Source organism: Megascapheus bottae, chromosome 9 (genome assembly GCF_031878675.1).
Source record: "Megascapheus bottae isolate mThoBot1 chromosome 9, mThoBot2.hap1, whole genome shotgun sequence".
NCBI lineage: Eukaryota > Metazoa > Chordata > Mammalia > Rodentia > Geomyidae > Megascapheus > Megascapheus bottae.
In genome coordinates this window covers 50114917-50138566 of record NC_143517.1, presented here as the reverse complement: position 1 = coordinate 50138566, position 23650 = coordinate 50114917, and the positions used below count along the sequence as shown (strand labels likewise).

General features: G+C 39.5%; 1 protein-coding gene across 2 annotated transcripts in view; it reads left to right on the top strand.

The window, feature by feature from the left end:
• The first annotated feature begins 378 nt into the window (after positions 1-378).
• The window catches only part of Trps1 (transcriptional repressor GATA binding 1), a 221809-nt gene continuing 198537 nt past the window's right edge, over positions 379-23650 (top strand). Inside the window, exon 1 of one of the 2 annotated variants that reach the window (XM_090339300.1) lies at positions 379-488. Coding sequence is in view for 1 of the 2 variants with exons in the window: in XM_090339299.1 (XP_090195425.1) it covers positions 1443-1452 (10 nt within the window). In the remaining variant the exon portion in view is untranslated. Of the gene's footprint in view, positions 489-1408; positions 1453-23650 lie in introns of those variants that run through there. The other variant, XM_090339299.1, reaches the window with a different exon arrangement.

The following is a 23650-nucleotide window of genomic DNA, read 5'->3' as shown; positions in this document are numbered from 1 at the left end:
CAAGCGATAACATTTCTGATAAAGACCCGCTCTCCCCGCCGGCTCAGCCTCCGCTCCACCCGGGCTGCTCCTGCTCCAGACCCCGCGCTCCTCCGCGACCGCTCGCGCTCCCTCTCCTCTTCCCCCCCCTAGCCTTCCTATTGCTTTTTTTTTTTTAAACAAAAAACAACACCGCCCCCCCTCCTCTCCTCTCCCCTCCCCTCTTCCACCCCGCACCGGGCACATCCTCGCTCTATTTCCTTTCTCTTTCTCTCGCTCTCTTTCTCTCTTTTTTTTCCTCCTATCAGGGGAGGGGGAAGGCAGGGAAAGGAGGGGGGGGAGGCAGGAAAGATCTTTTTTTTTCTCTCTCTCTCTCTCTTCCCCCCCCCCCGTCCCCCCCTCAATAATCCAAGATCAACTCTGCAAACAACAGAAGACGGTTCATGGCTCTGGCCGCCGCGCCACCATCTTTCGGGCTGCCGAGGGTGTTTTTGACGATTAATCAACAGGTAAGGAGGGAGAGATCCGGCGGGCTCCGGGGGCCGGGGCCCGGGTGGGGGGGTCCGGGGGGAGAGGTGTGAGCGGGAGCGGGGAGGGCAGCCGCGGGTGGGGTAGGGGGGACGCGGGTGGCGCGCGCTCCTCGGGTCCCCGGCCCGGGGGAAGAGCGGGGGGGGGGGGGGAGACACGGCGAGCGGGGGCGCGCGCGCGCGCGTGTGCGCAAAATGTGGGCGATCGTGAGCCGGGGGGAGCCCTGGGAATGAAAAGTGACTTTCTTTAAAACAAACAAACAAACAAACAAACAACAAAACACGCCGGAGCGGAGCTGGGGAGAGCGAGCCCGGGGTGCCCGGGGTGCCCGGAGCCGGCGCGGGCTGCTCGGGTCTCACACGCCTTCGCTCTCTCCCCCCACCCTATTTTTATTAGTATTATTATTATTTTATTTTTTTTTGCGCGTGTGATTTCTTGATTTCTTTCTCCCCTCTTTCCCCATCGCCTCCTGTTTTATTATTCTTATTTTTTCATTTATTTCTTTGGTGGTGGGGGGGGTGGGGAGGCGGGGGAGAAGCGTCTCGGGGCATCCGAGCCGTGCAAACCAGCCACTTCCAAACTGCAGCAGCTCGGGGAGTCAGCGGGGTCAAGTTCAGCCGCCCGGGGAGGAGGACAAACAAATCCCCATTCACCAAAAAAAAAAAAATACAAAAAAAGAAGTTTCGGGGGCCCGTGCCCCCTCCCCCTCGCTCTCCCGCTCTCCTCCCCCCCACCCCCCCCACCCCCGGCCGGCTGGTTCTGGCTGATTTTAATTCTCTCCTACCGGGCGCTGCCGAGGAGGAGGTGGAGGAGGAGGAGGTGGTGGTTGGACCCGAGGGGCCGCGGCCGCCGCGGCTGCAAGTTTTTGGGGGTGGGGAAGGTGGTGGAGGGGGGGGGGAGGCTTCTGACAAGCGGGGAGCAGACCGGACACCGGCATGCGGAGTAGTAAGTCGGGTGAAGTTGGGGGGGAGGGCGAGCTGCAGACCTCGGGCCGGGGGGCTTTCGTGCGCCCCTCCCGTGGTGGGGGGGGGACACCGGCGCGGGACCGGCTTGGGAAGAAGTTTGCCAAGCCCGGCTTCCAACTTTGTGAAATTTCTCTGTGAAGGCCCAGCTGGGCTGGAGGAGGCGAGTTTCCCATCCGCTCCTACCCCCGGGGGCCTCTGGAGCCCCTCAGGACAGCTTGGCACGGAGCGGGAGGAGGAGGAGGAGCGGGGGGGGGGGGTTCGGTGCCCTGTCCGTGCCATGTGGCAGGGCCCTGGAAGCCAGGGCACTTCCGTAGGGGCTGAGCAAGGGGCAGACTTCCTCTGGCGGTGCGGTGGATGCGCCATGTGTCCCCGCGGGTCAGGGCGCAGTGGCCGGTGATTAAATGCCTGACAGCGGCGGGACGTGCAGGCGGCCCAGGCCGGCGGTGCCTTCTGTCTAGTTCCTGTGTGGGGCTCCGGCGTCTGAAACGCATCTTTACCAAAGGGCTCAAAGGCAAAAAAATAAAATAAAATAATCATAATAAAATAAAGCCCCGCCGCCCCTCCGCCGACCAGACCCCGGGGTTCTAGGACCCCATGAATAATCAGAGGGTCAGGCGGAGGTGGGAGCTGTTTGGGGGTGGGGGTGGGAAGGCTGCGTGTGTGTGTGTGTGTGTGTGTGTGTCTGTGTCTGGGAAAGCTGTTTTGTTATTACCTGTCTGAGATGGTGGTGTTTCCCCTCTCCCAGGGAAGTCAGTAACTTGTTTTATGGCCCTGGGACTCTAAAGTAATTGAAGTGAGACGGCTTTAGAAGGACCTGGTGGGCTTTCCGACCCAGACTTGGACTTATTAAAATTTTAGGACCTGCTTGACTTCCCTAGATCTTTTTAGGCCTCACAATCGATAGTTGTGAAAGTTTTCTTTTTTTTTTTCCCCCTTTAAATGTTTAGTTTTCTGTAAGAGCGATGGATTGTAATGATGAAGCAGAGTTATGGTCAGGATAGTCATCCTTATCCTATTTTGGAGAGAAAAAAAAACACGGCTAGACTTGTGAGCAAGGTAAGTGAAGGGAGAGTCTTAGCGGAGCAAGTTAAACTTGGAGACAAGTTAGGCCTCTTCATTGAACTTTTGTAAGATTCCTTGAACTTTTGTAAACCTACCAGGTGAACAGGCCTGGGAGTGATCCTAAGTACAAGGCAAAATACAGATAAGGCCTGAGACAAAGTTACAAAGATATAATTATTCCAGGCCTGCTTGTTGGCTAAAATTTGATTGTTCAAAGCAAAAAGAAAATTAATTTTTAAGAGCCTTCATACAAGTCTTCAGAGCCATCCAGTTCTGAAGCAAAAACCTGTGGGTCTCGCCGGTATCTTGGTCCTTTCCTGCTGGTTTTAGAGGAAAGTGAGTCATTTCGAAGAGGGTGCCTGAGTTGAAAATGCAAGGGACAGTAAGGAAAGTAATGCAGGCAGCCAGTCCTTGACGTGGACAAAATGAGAATGAAAGTTTCAGATCTCAGTGTTGGGAAGTTTCTTACAAGCTGTTCTTTTACTTAGATTTTTCTCAGGTTTTGTATTTGCCCATGTAAAGCCGAAGGTCTAAAATAATCATTCGGACTCTTTATCTCCCCCCCCCCCACCGCACTTTCCTCAAATATGCCAGAGTTGTGAATAAATACAGGGTTTGTATGGGAAGATGAAGTGTTTCCTGTAAGTTTGATGCTGACAGGACAGTCTGGAAATGATACTAACATTCTTAGGAATTTTTTTTCCCTCCCTACCTTTAAGTGAAAGTTTATTAATGGCAGGCTGACTGTTAACAAGGTTTTTCTCTCCTTAGATTTCATAACTTCCTTTTAAAAAGAAACTTCCTTGGATTAAAAAGAAAGAAAGAAATAACAACAAAACTCAGTTCGTGAAGTAGCCAGGGCTACAGATATGCCAGCGTTTGGTGCTTGTTTCTGGATAGAAATAATGTGAAAAGAAAGCTCTGAGGAGGAAATGGAGTTGTATTGTTAGCCTCTGACTTGATTTCTCTAATAGGAGGCGTTCTGAAGCTCTCTCCTGCCTCAGGATAGTTTACCTTCAGTGAGCTGATGTTTATGGCTTCCTGATAGATCTGTTGGATGTTAGGATGTGTGTGTGTAGAATACTTGTACACATATAATAACTAAGTCTGACAGTCTCCAAATAAATAGTGAGATATCGCCAGTGCTTCACGCAGTGTCACTCCTCGGGATGTTAGGGGCTGTGAGGGTCCTGTGCTGTTTAGATTGTGTGCTTTGTCCTTTAGAGTTAACCTTAAAGTTACGGAGGAAATTGTCTTAGTGACTGAGAAGTCTTGAGTTGAATTTCCAGCTTAGCATTTTGACGGCTTAATATTTTAGACAATTTTATTAAACATTTTATGTGCTTGGTTAGAAGACTTTTTAAGATCAAAATCAGTGTGCTGTTCACAAGCGAGTTTCCATATGTCCCTGCTGGATTGTCGGCATTGTTTTTGCATTTTCATTGAAGTTGTATACTACTGGTAAGTTTTTTTTTTTTCTGGTTTTCACAGTGTAGGTCTCTTTCAGACCTAGGAAATCACCATTCATAGGAAAACCTCCACAACAGCAAAGTGAGTGTGTCTATGAGGGAAATGCTTTTAAGGTCCTAGTATTCTACTGATTTTTTTATTATTGTTGTTTTTACTGTTATTATTACTGCTGTTGTTATCAGAGAAGTATGTGTATGTGTACAATTTGTGGTTTGCGCATTTTGTATTAAGAAGTTAAAGGGTGTTGGGTTTTAATAAACTTGTCGAAGGTTTTAAAGAAAGATTCGCAACAGTGCTTTTTAAAAAAATTTGTTTTGAATACTGAATTTATTTCTAATGTCAAATTGGGCTTAATATTGACAACAGGCCTCTAAACATTTTTCATAATACAAGCATTTTAAAATTTATTCTCTCCTTTTGGTAGCAAGCAATGCATTATACCACCATGTTGCTATTGTGGGTGAAACTAAACAGTTTACGAAGTTGGAGGCAGGTGTCTATAATTGATTTAAAGGGAAAATTATTATTTTTGCAGTAAGTGGTGCTGCACTTAAAACAAGTGGCTCACATTAAAACATATTCTTATGAAGATATCCTCTGGTGTGTAAAACGAAGCTATTCATTCAACAGACTGACAACTTTCCACTTGGTATTTGCCTTTGCTTAATTTAGTTTCCGCAGGACAGCTAGTGTGGCAGTCTGCATCTGTTTTTGGCAGGCATAGAAAACCATAAACTCTGACAGTTCTGTCCCAAATATTGCAGCTCACAGGTTTCAGTCAATTTGATAAAAACAGGCAAGTACTATGGGTTTGTCTTGTGCTGTTCATCTTGGGTCAAGCGTCCAGGTAACAGGTTTCTTTTCCTTCTTCTTTTGCTAGTTATGATACTCCATTGATAACTGATGCTGAGTGTTGTGTACTTATTTATGTGCTTGGTTTTCTCTTGATTAAAATCTAAGGAAATTAATGTCGGCATATGTAAAGTTGGCTTAACTTTGATGGGATAACTGCATTTGTATTATGCTTTTAGAGAGAAGGAAGTGAGGTTTTTTTTCTACCAAAATTATAGCTATGAGATAGGGTCTGAAGACCTTTATCCTAGCTTGTGCCAAGTAGAAATGTAATTCTCTAAGGGTGCTTATACTGGACATGTATGGCAAAGAAGAACATACTTTATAACTATTTAAGTTTCAAAAAAAGTGGCCGGTTTTAAAAAATAATCGTATCTGTCTCATGAAAGCTTTAATCAATGGATAAAGCACGCTAATGTACTGAGTATCGTTTTATACTATTACGCTGAAGCAAATAATGCAAAGAATAGGTACTTTTGAGGATGTATCCTGGAATATAAGATGGGGTACAGCCATTTGTTTATTTGCATAGAATATTCTGTTACCCCTGATCTCCATAATAATGTCTTTTAAGTTTCAATTATGGTTACCTTTTGAGTTATCATAGTACTCAGGGGCTTTCATATCCCTGAGAACTGACTTTGTAAGTCTTTGGCTAGGTTCTCTGATATGGATAATAATACAGAGTTTGTTTTAAGTTAGGAAGAGATCTCTGGGCTTAAGGAGACACTTTTATTGAATTTGCAGAAGAATCTGGCTGAAAATCATTCTGATTGATAAGAGTTAGTTGTTTGAAGAAGTCTGTATGGAGATAGCACCAGTTCTATCTGTTCAGAGTTGCAGTGGCCAATTTTTGTTCTTCCACTGTTTGCTTTTTTTTTGCTTCTAAGTGCACAAAGCCATGTAGCAAAAACAAAGATGAAGTTATCTATGCAGTTCAAATTGGAGGCCTTGTTGGGAATCAGGGAATCATTTTCTGATTCGAGGCTATAATTGAAATACAGATGAAGGCTTATCATTTTAGGCATGTTTTATTAAAATTAAAAATAACAAACTTTAATTTTAAATGGTTCTAGCTCTTTAAAAACCCACAGTAAATACTTTACAAGTGGCTAGACACCTTCCCTGGTGGTTCAGTTTATACAAGTAGGAAACTTTCTCTCCCTACTCTTTCTCTCTCTCTCTTTCTTGTTTTCTTTAAACCAACTGACGTAATGCCAAACTTTGCTTTAAAAGAACAGACAGAAGTAATTGGTAGCTTTTAACTTTTAATAATGTTCTGGATTGGTTTTAGTGGCCAAAATACCATTTTTTTTTTAGAAAAAGAAAAAAAAAGTTCAAGTAAGAACGGGCTTGTGGCCTAAGGAAGAAAGGCTCTGTTGATGCAGTTATTTTTATTCTCGTTTTTCAGTCTGTTATTAAAAATCTTTCCTGCTGAGCACTGCTGTATTTCTCCAATTGCTCTTTGTGATGGTTGGTACAATTCAGGCTACCTTAACTTAAACAGTTTTTGTACTGGGGAGGATGGGGGGGGGTTGTCTGGGGGTTGAGAGATGGACATTTACATACCTTACTTCTTTCTTATTTGGGAAAAAAATATTACCTTGTGTTTCAAGTGAGATTAATTAGTTAAGGTTATCAATGGCGACAGGTCAGAGAATATGTTTATATAAAGAATGCCACACCTGTTAGCAAGAAATGTAGAAGTTTAATTCTGACATTAATCACTTTTATGCATGCAGAGGAAGGAAAATACATGTCTTTACCAAAATGCATTTTATTAGATCGAAAGCATTTAAGGGTCTCTCTTTCTATTTCGAAGTTTTTTCCCCCTTTAGTATTTTAGATGATCATGTTAAACTTTACTTATTGCTTAGCATTTCCTCTTTCCCTTACCTTTTTATTTTCCTTTTTAAAATAAGTTTTTTTAAAAAAATTTTCCTTTTTCTTCTCTTACTGACCTTGCACAAGCAAACAGAACTTTTTTCTAGTCAGGAGACTTCTGGATGTTGTTGATTGATAGGGGACAACTTTGCAACTAGCAAGTAGAAATATCTTTTATGGGGGTTAAAACATGTGAGTTTTTCTTTCCTTGGGAGGAGATCCTCTGTCCAGAAATGAGGTACCATTTGGTGGGTCAAAACCAATATCTATAGTTTCTATGTCAGTCGTTGCTGAGATTTAAATCTTGCAATTACATATCCTAGACTTTGCGTTTTAATCCCAGGCTTGTTCCTGTGAAGTTCTTTTTCCTTCCTAAACTCAGAGAGCACTGTCGAAATAATACAGGTACAAAATTAGATATCACACTAAGGAAAAATAGCATCTTTAAGACATAATTGTAAAAGAACACCCTGCATATTTCAGGCCTTTGACATGTTATGTGTGCTGAGGTTTGACAGATTTGATTTATTTTATGTGTTTCTCAGCTTTTCATGTGAGAGTTATAGGTTTTAGCTCAATTCTTTCTGTGCTAACTACTCTTTTCCTTAAGTATTTGTCAGGAAAAAAACCTTTAAAGAATTTAAACTATATGTTTTTTCACACTCGTATAATGTAAGGTTTTTCTTTTAAAGTAAGTCTTGTTTATTCATATATATATATATATATATACATATATATATATATATATATCACAAGTGTTTCCAGCATACGTTTTAAGTTATGGGTATGCATGTCTGCCTTTAGATTTTTTGTTTTAATTTTGTGAATGTTAAGTAACCCTCAGTCACTTCAAGACTCTGGGGTGAATAATAATATTTAGCAAGAAGGAAAGAGGCTGAAGAGGGAGGTGGTTAGCTCTGCAATTCTTTACTATCAGAAGTTTGTTTACTGTTGAGTGGAGAGGAGGGGTGGGGAGAGGCATTGTGGAAGATGATACAAAAAAAACCCCCATCAATTGCGCATATGATCCCCTCCCCTTTAAGGTTTACTTAAACAATATGCTTCAGTTTTGCCTCAAACCATTCCATACCACCTCTGCTCCAAGAATCCACTAGTATCTTGGTTCCTGTGAGATTGAGGATGGCAGCATCTGGTATATAATGAAGAGCTTTACGGTTTGAGCAAAGGTAACATGCTTTGATTTCTATAATATTTTTGGTAGTTAATTAAAATTCGAGGGACTATAAATGCCTACAGATGCTTGATATATCCATGATAAAGCCGTGGTTAGATTGTGGCTATGTGTGCATGCTTTGGTAGGTGTGTTTCTTGACTGGAATGAATGTACGTGATACTACTTAGATATACTGTGATGGTGGAGGTGAATACACTAAATTGTGAGCTCCGTGCCTTGACATGATTCTTTTCGGGAGCAAGAGGATAGCCAGCTTTATAACAGAAGTTTGAAATGAGATGGCGGTTAAACACCATGAATCTGTCATTATTGTAAAACTCCGTCGGACTTTACATTTACAAAGAAATTTCAAAAAATAAGAAAAATAGTAGCTATAAATAAAAATAGCAGCTTTGAGTGTATTTTCAGATCATTTGTTCTTGGTTTTGTCTTGTTTTCTTAAATAGGACCATTTCTGTGGAGAGGGGCAGTGAGTGGCTGTGCTGTTTCTGAACAGATTGTTTTATGGACTGGCACTTCATAGTTTACAGTTCTGTCAGCTCAAAACGTTATGTAGAAATCGTATAGAACATGTAAAGACTCCGTACTGTGATCCTATGCATTTTTTCCCTAGGGTGACGGATTCTGTGCCTCACCCAATGTGATGCTGTTTGCCGGGCTCGTAATACTGGTTTTGAGAATTACTCTGTGTCCTATTTCGTCAAGCAACACAATACAACAACTTTGGTATCTAGGTAATTGACACAGTCAAAATACTCTCTGGAAAATATTCCAAATACTTTTAAGTCAGTCAGAAGTTAACATATATTCACTGTATTCAACACTTGAATAAACAAATGATTCATTGTCTGCACTTTATAAGCCTTGCGTAGTGGTTAGCATTAGAAGGAAAGACACAAGTTGCACCATTCCTTCTCTTTTTCTTTTGCTTTAAATCTAGGGGAATGTGGGTTCTCTTATTTGTATTCATAATTGCTTTATCTGTTAATTACTTTGTATTCATGACATGCAGCATTATAAACAAGAACAAGCACTTATATTATCTAATGTTCTTTTCCTGAGCTTTAAAGCACATTCGTATTATTATATTAGTAAATCGAATATTATAAAACCAAGAATGAACCCAGTATAGAGTTGCAGCTAACATCATCGTTCCTGTTTATGTTTTGAAAATATCGTACATGTGGAAATAGAGAATAAATGTTTTCTCTTAGAGCTGTTTTTACTTAGAGAAATCAATGAAGGGGTGTAATATGGCAAGCATATCATATGCTACTTGATTAGATTTTATAATAAAGCTTTCCTTGATTCATGTGCATCAGTATTTGTGTTATATACAGGGACTCTGATATATCTACAAGTCATGTAGATGTGTGGCAGAAGTTTGTGGTATCTAATTTCACTGCTACACGATGCACTTCATATACAAGCAGATCTATTCTTATTATCTAAGCTGATCCATTTCTCTATTTGGGCTATGCATTTGTAGCTTCATTATAGCCAACTGCCTGTAGGTGCATGGCTAGATTAATATCCTTGCTCATATGGATTGTTTTCCCATAACCGGCAATATGTGGCATTTTCACAGAGTGCACAATGTTTTGCAATGACATTGTTTTCTTTATGTTCATTTTTCGTTACTTAATCCCAACATCTACTTGAGACTTAATAAGTAAGATTTGAAATGTGATTGAGATTGGCAAAACAAATTAAAAGTCAAATTTTACTTGTGCCCACGATATGATGTCATTATCCCCACACCATCTTCTCTTCTGCAAGATGTAGAAATAAATACATCAGCCCATTTACCCCTCAATACCATAAAGCAGTTCTGAACATGTAAAAAACATTCCCCAAAGACATTGGCATTAGTTTTTATTTTACTTTTGGAAGCTATTAATTTGTTTTCAAAGAAACTCCAGCTTACTTTATTTTCAAAAGGTATCAGTTGATTTTTTGAAATTAAGACTGGACATGTATATGTTGATTTTAATTAAAATGTCATTATATTTTCACAGTACATATTGGTCTCATTATTGAAGGATTATCAGTTTCTTGATTATTTTTGTTGTACTTTTGAGATCTTTTGGGAATTATTTGTTTTCTATGTGTGGTTACTGAAGTGTTGTCTTAATAAACAGGCTTGGAATATAAGTAAAGCCCAGAAATGGTTGTATTTATCATTGGACATATACCCTTAATTGTTAGAAAATGTACTTCTTAGTTTTGTACACCTGGGGAAATTTTAGAAAGTAATTGTGGTACAAAGTAAGCAGTTGAACACAAGGAATGAGTGGTATGAAATACTGCTTTCTATAATTTTTAATAAAATAGTAAGAGATATTTTTTGGATATTTATGGAAATTGCGTTTTGGCCGAAAAGATATGGCAAATTGCTATAAAAAGTCACTTTTCATACCATTACTGTTTGTCTCTTTTCATTTTTAAGACAGTGTACGCTATTGAACATTTGCCTTAAAATATGTGCAGCATTGTCTTTCTTTCCTTTATACTTTGAGGACTTAAAAGTAGAAGGCTAACAGTCAGAAAATATAAGTAGTAAAAATCATACGTATTCATTTTTATGTACAAGTATAGGTACATGACCTCAGACCTTCAATTTGCCAGACACTTAACCCTTTGTGTCACACACTTACTCACATTTATGTACATAGATCATGTACATCTTATTCTGAAAATGATTCACTTTTGTCATGGTTCACATTATTTTATGTGTACCTATGCTCTGCTCCCTGAATAAACGTAGTGTGTCACTGACAATGTTAAAAGCTTTAAAATGATTTGAAATGGAGAGATTGATTGTAAGGCAGAGCTGCCTCCTTTTCATTTTCCACATTTCCAGTTCCTGTAAAATATACATGTACAGCTTTGTGCAAGAGTCAGAGCCAAACGGGGTGTAGGATACTACAATTCATGACCCCATAAAGAATAGCCCTGCAATTTGGCTTTGTTTATTTTTGTGTTTTGACATAGAAAACTTTGACCTATGCCTGTGGTCCCTGGGAATTGTAGATCAACCCCACCGAGGTTACACTTTTGACTCCAACTTTGCATTACAGAAAGCACCAAGTAGCTTCTGTAGCTTCTGGTGTGCTACTGTGCAGTTTTCCTTCAGGAGAGGAAGGTCTTCTCAGTTAATTTGGCTTTTGGAAGCACAACCAGAATCCTTGTTTGCTTAAAAAATCCTCTGGGTGGTTTTCAATAGAGTAAGCGGAGATTCTGGGCTCCATGGTGCCGTTGATTTGAGGAGGCTATAGGAAATTATCCTGAGACCAAGCATGCTCTGGATTATCTGCCTTGCTTTATTTTCATATTTCTCTTTTTGCATTGTTGAGAGCTAATATTTCAGTGTCTGGAAGCCTGAGGATTTCCCTTTTAGTAGAATCAGGATTCTATTAGTAGAATTTAGTAGTCAGAATCAAAAGTCAGGATCATAATCATAAGTAGGATTTTTTTTACCTACATTGTATTATTTATATTTTGGGGTTGTGGTATAAGAAGGGGAAGAAGTTTTTTCCTAGTAAAATAAGTTGATTTGATTGTTTGCTCTTGAGCAGGCCTTTGCCACTTCATTTCTATGAGGAGCTGTGCTACGAAATTAAATAAAGTTGTGGTATAATTTGGGAATAATTATAAGCACCAACTGTGACATATTTCTGGCAAAAACATTATGCAGTTTTAGTTTCTTAGTGCTTCTACCCAACTCTGTATTCCAAGTTTATAAATGTGAATTGGGCCATTCAGTCATGGATGGTGCTTTGAATGGGTGTTGTCTTCATTTAAAGGAGACTATTTTGAACATTCTCCCTTGTCTGTGTTTTAGTTTTTCAAGAAGCAGAATGCCATGGGATCAATGCGTTGAGGTCCTAATAGTTTTACGATAGCTATATTCAATAAGATCAGCACAGGCTGCTTCACATGTTTGTGTGTTGAACGGGATAAGTCAGCAAATGTTTGTATTTACCATCAAGTTTAGGGAATAATGGTAACTAGAATAGTAATTATCTAGGAGGAGAGTGCTATTGCCTCAAATTTGCAAACTAATTTTTTGGACCTGAGGCCTGGCTGTCCTAACAGGTAGAAATAGTCACAGCAATCACCTTTTATGAAAGTTCTGTTTTTCATGTCTAGGAAAATGTAGCAGCGAATGTTTGCTTTTTGTATGTTTTGTCTCCAAGCAGAGGAAACTGACAGTTTTATGTTTTAAGTCCCGAAAGTTGTTCTTGGCCAAGCACTTGTAGAGTTAATCACTGGGATGTTAACTTGAATTTTTTGTCTTCAAAAAGGTTTTGATTTTTTTTATGTCACCATTTCCAAATGGACATTCTGCATCCTGGATTATTATTATTTTTAGAGAAATGTTTTTCCAAATTCTATTGGATTACTTGAAATCCATTGATTTTTGAAACACTTGGCTTTTTTTTAACGCGTTTGAGAAAAAAGAGGAAATATTTCATCTTTCCAGAGCTTTCTTACTGCAAACCCCTTATTTTCCAAAACATCCAAATTCCTTTTGAATTTTTAAAAATTATTTAAAAAATTGTTCTGTAATCTTCTGAAAAACTTTTTTGATACTTAACCATTCTTATAGGTGTTTCAGGCATTTCTAAGGAGTCAGTACAGGAAAAAAAATTCATGTGTCTTTTGTATACTTACATTTTTTATTTAAAAAGTGGTTTGGGAAAATCATGCTTTATTTTCCTTTGCTGAGAATTATGAATGGTGGTATATGACAACATACCTTTCAGTTTCTCACTTAGGTTTTGTTTATCTGATGTATACAATTATGGTTGGTTGAAGGAAAATGAAAAAAAAATAGCTTCTAACCAGCTTTGCATTACTGTCAAGGTATAAATCTTTATATCAAGTGGAAATGTAAGTCATAAGATGTATTTTTAAATAGAAAATGTTTTAGTCCAAGGGAGAATTTCTCTTATTTTTTTTTTAAATTTTGGTCTGTGGAACCAAAGATGATCGGCATTCTTAAATTATATTATGTAAAAGAAATAAAGTTGCTATCATAAAGAAGTAACGTCTTTGCTTATATATCCAAAAGAAGATGAACAACCTGTTTCCATTTCAAATAAACACATTAGGCCTTAAAATGAAGGCACTAAATTGTAAACTTAGTGTCCATAACAACTGCCTAGCCTATTCTCAAAGAGAAGAGTGGAGAGAAAGAGAGAGACAGAGAAAGAGAGAGAGAGAGAGAGAGAGAGAGAGAGAGAGAGAGAGAGAGAGAGAGAGAGAGAGAGAGAGAGAGGGAGGGAGAGGGAGAGAGCGAGCGAGCGAGCGAGCACGCGCCAATAGACAGAGACAGAGAAAGAAAGAGAGACAAGCAATGCACATTGTACTCTCAAGTACAAGTGTTTAACAATAGTTTGGTGTCTCTCCACTGGTAGAAATATGAATATTTCAACCAACTACCCTGTGATCTGTCCTTTGTGATGTCAGACAGATATTTTGCCAAACCTTTTGATCTGATGAAATCACTACAGTGTTGTGGAGTTAGGAAACTGTCCTGATTTCAAATCATGTTTAGTGTGTTGTTTTTTAAGTAAGACTTTAAAATCTTTATCCATTTTGACAATTTTTTAGATTTTTAATTTTTTAATGGCAGTGTTTTAGGTTTAATCAGATGAAGAATGAAAAATTCAGTGGATCTTTTCACCCTTTCCAAATATACAAGAAAATGGGGGTTAATTTGGGGATTTAGTCGGTCAACTTTGTTTTGATATAGGATACCGAGTGAGATAATAGCCAAGTTTCTGATACAAACAGAATGTCCATTTTTCCCCAGCAAGTTACATTAAGAAGACCATGTAAAAGGGGAATATGTGTGAGAATAAATTATATCACCTCATTGAGTGGCAAATGCTGTGGCCTCTGTGAACACCTCTTATTTCTACGATTTGCTTTTAAAACCAGGCCTTTATCTCTTTTTCTGATATTCATGCCGCCGACATACATGGATGTAAAATATTCTCCTTTCCATGAAAGGACAAATGGGAATCTAGGCTTGAGATTCTTTTAATAATCTTGTTAGGAAAGAGATCCTGCTAAAGAAATACTTATTTTTTCAATGGCTGGACACTCTTCCTCTGATCAGTCTAACATCTGACATTCAAATTTGGTTTATCTTTCATTTTGATTCTTAAACACAGGTGTATTTGAAACAACCCATAGGAGCATATCTTATTTTGAGTGTATTGTAGAACTAGAGCTTCTATCTATACTAGCATAACCATCATATTTGCAACAAAAAGAACCGAAGCTAAAGTACTGTGCCTTTTCCTTTGTTGGAGAAAGAACTGTAGAGAGTGATCATCTTCATTGAAAGTAGAACACTAGACACCTTTGATGTTTGTTGAACAAATTGTTTAATATCTAAGATCTATTATTTTTTATTTTTTCTTCTTGCAGATGGATTTAATAGAATTAAAATGTTGTTTCTTCCCATGCAGTGAGAAATTGATGATAATATAATGAGTTACTTGATATATTTCATTATCACTGTTTCATGAAGATATGGGGATAAATGTTTAATGTAGAAGTCATCCTAAAATGTTAGATTTTCTGCAGAAAATAGGAGTTCAGTGTTTATAAACACCTTGGAGAAATAAACCTCTTCGGGATCCTGGTATGTAGAATTCAGTTAGTACTGAAAAATGATTTGCTTCTTATTTTAAGAAACTAGTTGTGTTACTCTTTTCCCTTTAGTCTAATATAACTGCAGTATTTATCTTCACAGAGACCGGTTTTCAAAATATGGTCCATTTTAATTTAGAATGTTATGTCTTTCAACAAGATAGAATGCTGTCTGTCCATACAGGTGTAAGACCTTTGAGCAGGTTCAAAAACCATAGACAGCCTGAGATGTGGAATTAGTTTTCAAATATGATTGAGAAATGTTTGTGACTATATATATATTTCGGTATTTATAAAGACAGATCAAGAAAATAATAATAGAGTGTGTGTGTATGTGTGTGTGTGTGTGTGTGTGTGTGTGTGTGTGTGTGTGTGTGTGTGGTGTGTACTAGTTTTGAGGCTTCAACTCAAGGGCCGAACATTGTCCTTGAGCTTTTACTGAAGGCTAGTGCTCTACCACTTGAACTGTTGTTCCATTTCCTGCTCTTTGATGGTTAATTGGAGATGGGAGTCTCATGGGCTTTTCTGCTCCAGCTGGCTTCGGACTGTGATTCTTAGGCATAGACTTTTGAGTAGCTAGGATTAGAGTGTGAGCCACTGGTGTGAAACAAATGATATCTTTAATTGAAATGCCTTTTTTTCCCCTCCTTAGTTCTGATGTTTTTATTGATTGATTTACTTATTTATTTATTTTTTCTGCCAGGCTTGAACTAAGGGCCTGAGCACTGTCCTTGTACTTTTCTCAAGGCTAGAGCTCTACCACTTGAGCCACAGTACCACTTCCAGCTTTTTTCTATGCATGTGGTACTGAGGAATCGAACCTGAGCCTTCGTGTATGCTAGGCAAGCACTGTACCACTAGACTAAACTTCCGGCCCCAGTTCTGAATTTTAACTGACATATTTTGGCTTCTAGTACATTGAAAATGAAATATTGTAAATTAAAAATCCAATGCTTTTATTTTTCTTTTACAATTTTTCCCCTTTCCATTCTGAGTTAGGACTCCAACTGTACAACATGGATTAATTATTGCTTTGTTCTTGATTATATTTAATCTGATTTTCTTCATTTAGAATCCCCTGCCTTATATTTCTGAGTAGTTCAAAACTTAAATTCCTGTTTATTCTTATCTAAGTCTTAGTAGTAAAAATGGTTACTATCTAAAAGGCAAATTGGAGACCTATTTCCTAGAAGTGGCATGTAAGGGTATTGTCGTTGCTCTTATTTCCCTTTCCACTTCTGGGATTGATTGATTGATTGATTGATTACTTACCAGTCCTGGGCCTAAACTCATGGCCTGTGCACTGTCCTTGGACACTTTTTACTCAAGGCTGGTGCTGTACCACTTGAGGCACAGTACCACTTCCAGCTTTTTTTTGTGTATGTGGTTCTGAGGAATTGAACCCACCGCTTTGTGCATGCTAGGCGAGCACTCTACCACTAGGCTACGCTCCTGGCCTTATTTCTGGGTTTTAAAGAGTTGCAGTGAATCTCATCTAGGAAGATGTTGAACTTGACATTCCTGAATTCCTCCCAGGGCAGTTGCAGCAATAACTTGAGGAAGTAAGTGGAGGTTTCAGGCCCTGGCCCTGGGCTAGGCTGGTCCAGGGTCTTTATCTGAACCCACTCCATTCTATTTGCATAGCAAAGAAGCTACCATGCTACATTTGCATGATATTTTTCATTTGTCTTAATCAGAGGGCAAATACTGACTTTTTTCCTGACTATTTTATTCATTTTTGCTACCTTAGGGTTTTTCTCAGGTGCAAAGTTTTTAGAAATAGTTTATAGCTTGCTTTTCCTTTTAAAATAAAGCCATTTACTTATGGAAAATAAGCATGTGCAAGCACCTAGCAATTATGAATTAAATCAGAAGTTAATGTATGAAATGATTAAAAAAGTAGTTCTAAAATGACCAGAGCAGCCGTTTTTAACTATGAAGGATGGTCACTCTACATAGTACTTCTTTATATTGTTCATGGGCACATAACACTAACAAAATCTGAATGATTTCATTGGTACATATCTTCTTTACTTCTGATGTTGTCTCTTTACAGTTCACATCAACATTCTGTTTAGTGTTTTCTATGGTTGTATCAAATTTAACCACAGGATTTGGTACCATACTCTGAATATCTACCTCAGTTTAGTCTTTTTATATGCTTCTGTTTTTTTTTTAATTTCTTTTTCTATTTGAGTCTCCCTCTATATATCATCTGTCTTTCTTATTTCTTTGACATGAGGAGATTGGAAACATTTTTGTGCCCTGTTGGCATCATGGATGAAAATCAGACTAAATGGATCTTGTTCTGGCCTTGGTTTATTAGAGAGCACTTTTCACTGGCTTTTAAAACAGGTTCTATCCAAATAAGGTTTGACTAAGATGATTTCTTGTAGCTTACTTTTTCTTTCCTTTTATTAAGGGATTTGCTTTTCTTGTGATTCACCATGCACTTAAATTTCCAATACTCTGTTGTAATCACAGCTATGTTAATATGTTCAGCTGCTTTTGATAAATTTCTTACACATTCTTTAAACTTTGTTATACTTGTTCTCTTGACACGTATTTTTGAACAAAGGTTATTCTAGATGTTTTATGTAGGGTAGTTAAATGGATTACAATCTAGCTGTAGTTGCTGGAAGGTAGGAAATGTCTGAGTATAGTTTTGTGGGCAATCTATGGCTAATGATACTGAGAAATAGGTTAGTGTTAAACACTGGGCAGATTTTAGGTACAAATATTGAACATTGCTTCTTTGATATGTTAGAGGGAAAGGTAAAAATAAAAGCCCAGGGGATTTTGAAAATTTATGTCCACATGTATTTCATCTGGTTAGGTATACATTGAAATTTTGCTCTTTATTAATAAGAATGTTTTGAAGTCAATATGGAATATAATCCCTTTTCAGATAAAATATAAACTTTATCAGATATTAAAATAAACTCAAAGTGGAGAAGATACTAAGCAGTGCCTGAATTAGAGTATTATTTCATGTAAATCTCCAGGTCTCAAGCAAGTGAAATCTTCCAAGGCTCCTGAGTTGTCACTGTTGTATTTGAAATCGCCAGTGGCCTCTTGGAAACCAAGATCAATGGTTTTTCCATCTGATTGTGTCCCAGATGAGCTGAATGCTGCCAGCCATTCTCTTGAGTGCTTCTTGGCTTGTCTTCCAGGACACTGTAACTCTGCCTTGCTTGTTCTATCTAGTCTGCTGTGATTTTCCTCCTACTGTCCGCATCTTCTCTGAGGATTTTGTGCATTCAGTTTTTCATCTAGATGTAACCATTCTCTGGCCTTCCTTTCACTTTTAGGCATACCTTGGCTCTGAGTTTCAGTATCTGTGTGGCCTACCACCTCCGTCCGTACTGGCGTATAAGTTTGTTTCTCCTCATTATCTTGGCATTGGGAGCCTTTAGATCTGTTCCCAGTTTGCCAGTTTTGTCTGTGGAACACTAGATTCCATCTGCAACACAATGCTGATGGATTCCAGAACATTCCCTAACCCACCTTTGTGCATGTTCTTCCCTCCTCATGAAATACTGTTTATTCTAACCTTACCAGCAAGGCTTCTCTATCTTTCTCAGAATACTGACTTCTGTTAGGGTCTCCCACTCAGATTTTTAATATGACCATGTTCAGGATTTACTTGGAGAGTGAAATCATTTTTGTTCTCTTTACAAATTCAACAGTTCCACGAATGCCTTTCCGCTAAAGGGCACATGGCAGAAAATCATATTGGCCAGTAAAGAAGAGGACTTTTTGGTGTCTGGCAAATTGTACAGTTGGCTTGTCAGGTTTCAGAGAGGAAAAATATTATAAGGTGTTCTATAATTAATAGATGCCGCTTCAGGTTTGTATAACACCACTGGTTAGAACTTAGCACATTGTATTTTGCAGGATGCTTTTAAATCTTGCCTTTTATTGATGAATGTCACTTAAAAGTAAGAAGGATAGGGCTGGGAGTTTGGCCTAGTGGTAGAGTGCTTACCTAGCATTCAGGAAGATTCAGGTTCAATTCCTTGGTACCACATACATAGAAAAAAAGCCGGAAGTGGTGCTGAGGCTCAAGTGGTATAGCTCTAGCCTTGAGAAAGTCTAAGGCCAGTGGTTAGGCCCTGAGCTCAAGTCCAGGACTGGCAAAAAAAAAAAACCCCAAAACTAAGAAGGACAGTGTCAGCGCAACTGAGGTACAAGTAGGCTGTCATATATCTGAAACTGATAGAAATCTAAGGCTTCTTTGGGCTGCTTAGGTAGAACAGTGAGAAAATATTGGACTTCAGTTTGCTTTTTAGGTCATCTGTGTCTGCATGAGAGGTGGTTGATAAATTTTAACTGAACAATAGCTGCATTGCATGTGTTTCTTGCCTGGACAAGAATGACCCAACACTTTTAGAAGTTAGATTTCTTACTAATAACTTATAATACTTTCATCTTTAAAGTCCACAACAGTTTTGAAGTATGTTTTAAGACCCTCTCTTTGACCTTTATATGATAGAGTTTTATTTCAACTGAAAATGTGTCTTTTGAAAAATGGGAAGACTCTTTGATTAAACACAGGACTCTATTAAGCCAATGTACCATTGAACAGCTTTGGAAAGTGGTTCAATATTGTCATTACTGACCATTCATATATACACAGGAAACTTGGAAGTAAGTGGATATCAAGGAGAGAACTACATATGGACTTGCTTTGCTCCTAAAATAGCTCATTTTTTTCCTTTGAGCATTCGTATCTATGTACTTCTACTTTAAAAACAAAACATTCCACAGCTTCCTAGGAACCTTAGCTAATTGCATTTTTTTGAAAGGTCTTTTCTGATGTCACCTTGTATCTATCTGCAACTTTACAAATCCTTTGAAGGAGAAAGTTGGCTTGTTAGAAGCAATGTCTGCTTACATTCTGTACACTCTTGAAGTGACAGTAAAGAGTTCCACTACAGAGAACATTCTGGTTAATAAGTAGGGCCTTTCAAATTCTCTGTACTTTTCCACAACTGAATGGGTGCATACTTTTGGTTGAAAGTGAGTAGGCAAAATTCAGCACTGTTCTAGTAGCCTTGGTGGCTTACAAATCTTATTGCCACTTCAGAAATCCTGACATGACTCTCAGCTCTCATTTCTGCTAAGTGCATGAATGGAAGAAGGAAATGTATGTTTTGGCTCCATTAAAATATTCCTTATCAGACTGTATGTAGGAGTGAGTGCTGCTGAAGATGCCTCTATCTGCCAGCTGGACAGCACGTGTGCAGGGCTAGTTTCCTGTCTTCTAAAGCTGTGTGGTGCCCTTTAATGATGGGAAAGAGGACATTATTAAATGTGTCGGGCTTCATTTTCACTTGTGAAAATCATGGAACAGAGGGCATGCAAACTTTGCCCAGAGGCTGGACACAGTTTGCATGGAAATGAGCTAAGAACTGGTTTGGTAGATGCCTAGCTTAGTTCTCATGGCTAAATAAAACTGAGAGCTGACAACACGCCCTAGGCAAGCTAGGTTCACAGTGAGAGGTTGCTGCTTGAGGGAGTTAGTCCTCCATGAGATGTCACCTCACAGGGCTGATAGTGCTTCACGTTTGTGAGCACCCTGCCACCAACGGAGGACATATACTGTGCTGAGAGTGTTGTGTGTCCACCGAGACAGAAGGGGCTATCATCCTCACTTACAGAAAGGAGGGGATGTCTCAGAGAACTTGTTTGAATGCACCAGAAAAAAAGCAGGTAGCAAGCAACAGAAACAGGATTTGAACCCAGATCATCCAGCCTGATGCTCTGTAAGCTGTTTTGTTTTTCTTGTTTGTTTTTTCTCCTTGGGTGGGATCAGCGAAGTTCTAGTTTTCTTGCAATAAAGTAGAAGTATAGGAGTTTATTACTGTGGTGTTAGTGAATCCTTCTTTGATTCCTTCCTTCCTTCCTTCCTTCCTTCCTTCCTTCCTTCCTTCCCTCCTTTCTTTTCTCCTTCTTTTTTGAGACAGAGTCTCTCTGTGTAGCCCAGGCTAGCCTTGAACTCACTGTTCTACTGACTGCCTCACCTTCCTGGATACTGAGATTACAGGATTTTACCACTATGCCTGGCTCAGCCTAGTAGCTGGTTCCTGAAGACTTTTCATATTCACACTGTTCAGTCTGGTTTGTTCAGAGGCTCTAATGCACTATCAGAGAGAAATACTTTTTCATCATCTTTGTATCAGACATTTCAATTCAAAATGCTTTTGGAGTCATTTTGGAGACATGCAACTTGGATCTTTCTTTTCTTCTGCTGAGATAGCTGCAGTCTTCTGTTTTATTTAACACACACACACACACACACACACACACACACACACACACACACACACACACACACACACACACACACACACACACACACACACACACACACACACACACACACACACACACACACACACACACACACAGTGCCTGCCTCTCCTTGGCTCCCTTTACAGTAAAAGGACTGGGATCAGCAAAGCTTTGTAAGGGGAAGTTGTGGAATGACATGGGGATGTGGCCTTGCTGTCCTTTCAGTCTTCTTGGTTTTGTGTTTGAAAGTGTGTTTTTATTTCTGGGGAGCTGCTTCTCCAAATGGGGTCTTGAGAGCCTTGCATTCACATGTGACTGAATTCCAACATAAAGAAAAGAAGAAGCTGGGTTTGGACTTAGACTTACTTAAAAAAAATTTGTTAGTCATTAGTTTCTCATTTCTTGTCTTAAAAACCAAGCCTCATTTATGTTTTCTGAAAGTTGTGTATAAAGATCATGTAAAGCAGAACTAAATAGAAATTTTTTTAAAATTAATTAATTTTTTAATTCTTATTTTAAGGAGAAATACAAAATAAGAAACGCACACATCCACCCCATAGCAGGCCCAGGATTCCATTTTCTGCTTGGTGGCCGTGATGGGTCTGGGAGGGCACGATGGGCCCAGAGCTCTGGGGTGGGCAGGCGGGCTGGAGGGCCAGGCGGCGGTGGGATCACAGGAAGTCCTGCGGAAGCTGACCACCGGCCCTCCCGCACTCTCCGGGGCCCCCGCCGCCGCTGCAGCCCGGGGATCGCCGCTGCAGCCCGGGGATCGCCGCTGCCAGGCCAGCCAGGGCGCCCTGCACTCGCACCCCCCCTCCTTCCCCGCCCGCATCCCGGCGGCCCGAGCCCGGGAACGCGGCCCTCTCCTCCTCCGCCTTCCCTCTAATGCCGCTGGCTGCAGCCCCTCCTCGGTGGAATGCCCTGATTTCCTCTTGCCAATCCCCAGCCGGCTTGAAGGACGGTGACTCATCTTGAAATCTTCTGGTTCACCTGCGATCCCCCTGCGAGGGGGAGAGAGACCTTAAAGGCCCAGGGGAGAGTTAAGTACAGGGGGCGGGGGGAGGGGTTCTTCACTCAGTTAGAAAACTACACAGAAAAACCCAGGAGTGTGGTTTGGTTTTAAACCAATCGCCTGTTTTCCCGACGGCGTTTTCCCGTGGACGTTTCTTCATTTGCACAAACACCGTAAATAAGTGGGAGCCTTGAAGCCTCCTGTCTTCTCCATCACGAAAGCTGTAAATAAACACAACGGACACATATGCGCTGCATCGCAATTTACCTTAGAATTTGGTAGTGTTTTTCGTTTGTTTAATATATGGAAGACACAAAGCTTTACTGGAGAAACTGAGGCATCTGCGTCTGGTGTCCTCCTGGAAGGTTTTATTTATTATTTTCTTAAATGATGGACTTTCAGACAGTAGATTCTTGTGTTCACATCTCACAGGTGTTAAAATTAATTCTTGTTGTGGTATGGTCTGAGTGGTACAGCTCCTCCAGCTTTTTATTTATTTAATTTTTGCCAGTTCTGGAGTTTGAACTCAGGGTCTGGACACTGTCCTTTAGCTTTCTCAAGGCTAGCTCTCTACCACTTGAGCCAGAGCACTGCTTTTCTTTCTTTCTTTCTTTCTTTCTTTCTTTCTTTCTTTCTTTCTTTCTTTCTTTCTTTCTTTCTTTCTTTCTTTCTTTCTTTCTTTCTTTCTTTTTTTTCTGTGTACTTAGTACCAAGGAATCAAACCCAGGGCTTCATGCATGCTAGGCGATCACCCTACCACTAGGCCTTCTTATCCAGCTTTGAGCAGAAAAAGCCAAGCCAAGCAATAACTCAAGGTCCTGAGTTCAAGCCCCAGTACTGGCACCAAAAATGATCCTTATCAACAGCATGCTTTTTACACCCCATATTAATATTCTTTTTGTAGAAGCTTATATTGTTAAGCATATAGGTTTAAACCAGTATTTTTGTAAGAACTTTAAGGATCCTACTGCCCTCAGAACCCCCAGTTCTTACTACCCGTAATTGAAGGTTATTGATTCTTGTAATATTTGTATCTAAATGCCTCATTTTGACCTTGAAGAAAATCTGTGTGAGTTACCAGTGGCTAATAAAGGCAGTCGGTGATGTATAAAGGGACGTGACACAGCCGTCTTAACTTCCAGCAAGGCTCGTATATTGATGCCTGGTTAAGTTAAAAATTAAACATAGTGAATAAAACAAAATTCATTTGCTTCTTTCTAACTGGCAACATGACAATACATAGTGTTGCTTCCTGCAAGGCAGAGTTGTTAAGTTGGTATGGGTTGATTTGATAAGAAACAGTGCAAACTTGGTGTATTGTATGTGATTGCCCCTGGAGCAATGCAAACTTTTAAAAATACATTTTTAGAGTTTTATTAGTATTTTCATTTTAACGTATCATCTTGAAAAACCCACCCACATGACTTCTGTTTTTGTGTGCATGTGTGATTGCATGACACTTCTTCCTCTTCTGTATTATGAGTCTTAGAAAATTTCCCCTTAGAATTAATCACTGTCTTATTTGTCAATGGGCTGTGGTGATTTTGTCAAGAGTATAGCATGTGCTTATTTTTTTTAAAGAAGATTTTATGGTTTTCTCTGGATATTTGGATTTTATTTATTTCTATGTATTATGGACTGAATACCCAAGGATCACAAACTCTTCAGAAATAACAATTATTGGTGATTCACTGAGATCAAAGTGCAAGTTATATGATTTTGTAGCCTCAATAGGTC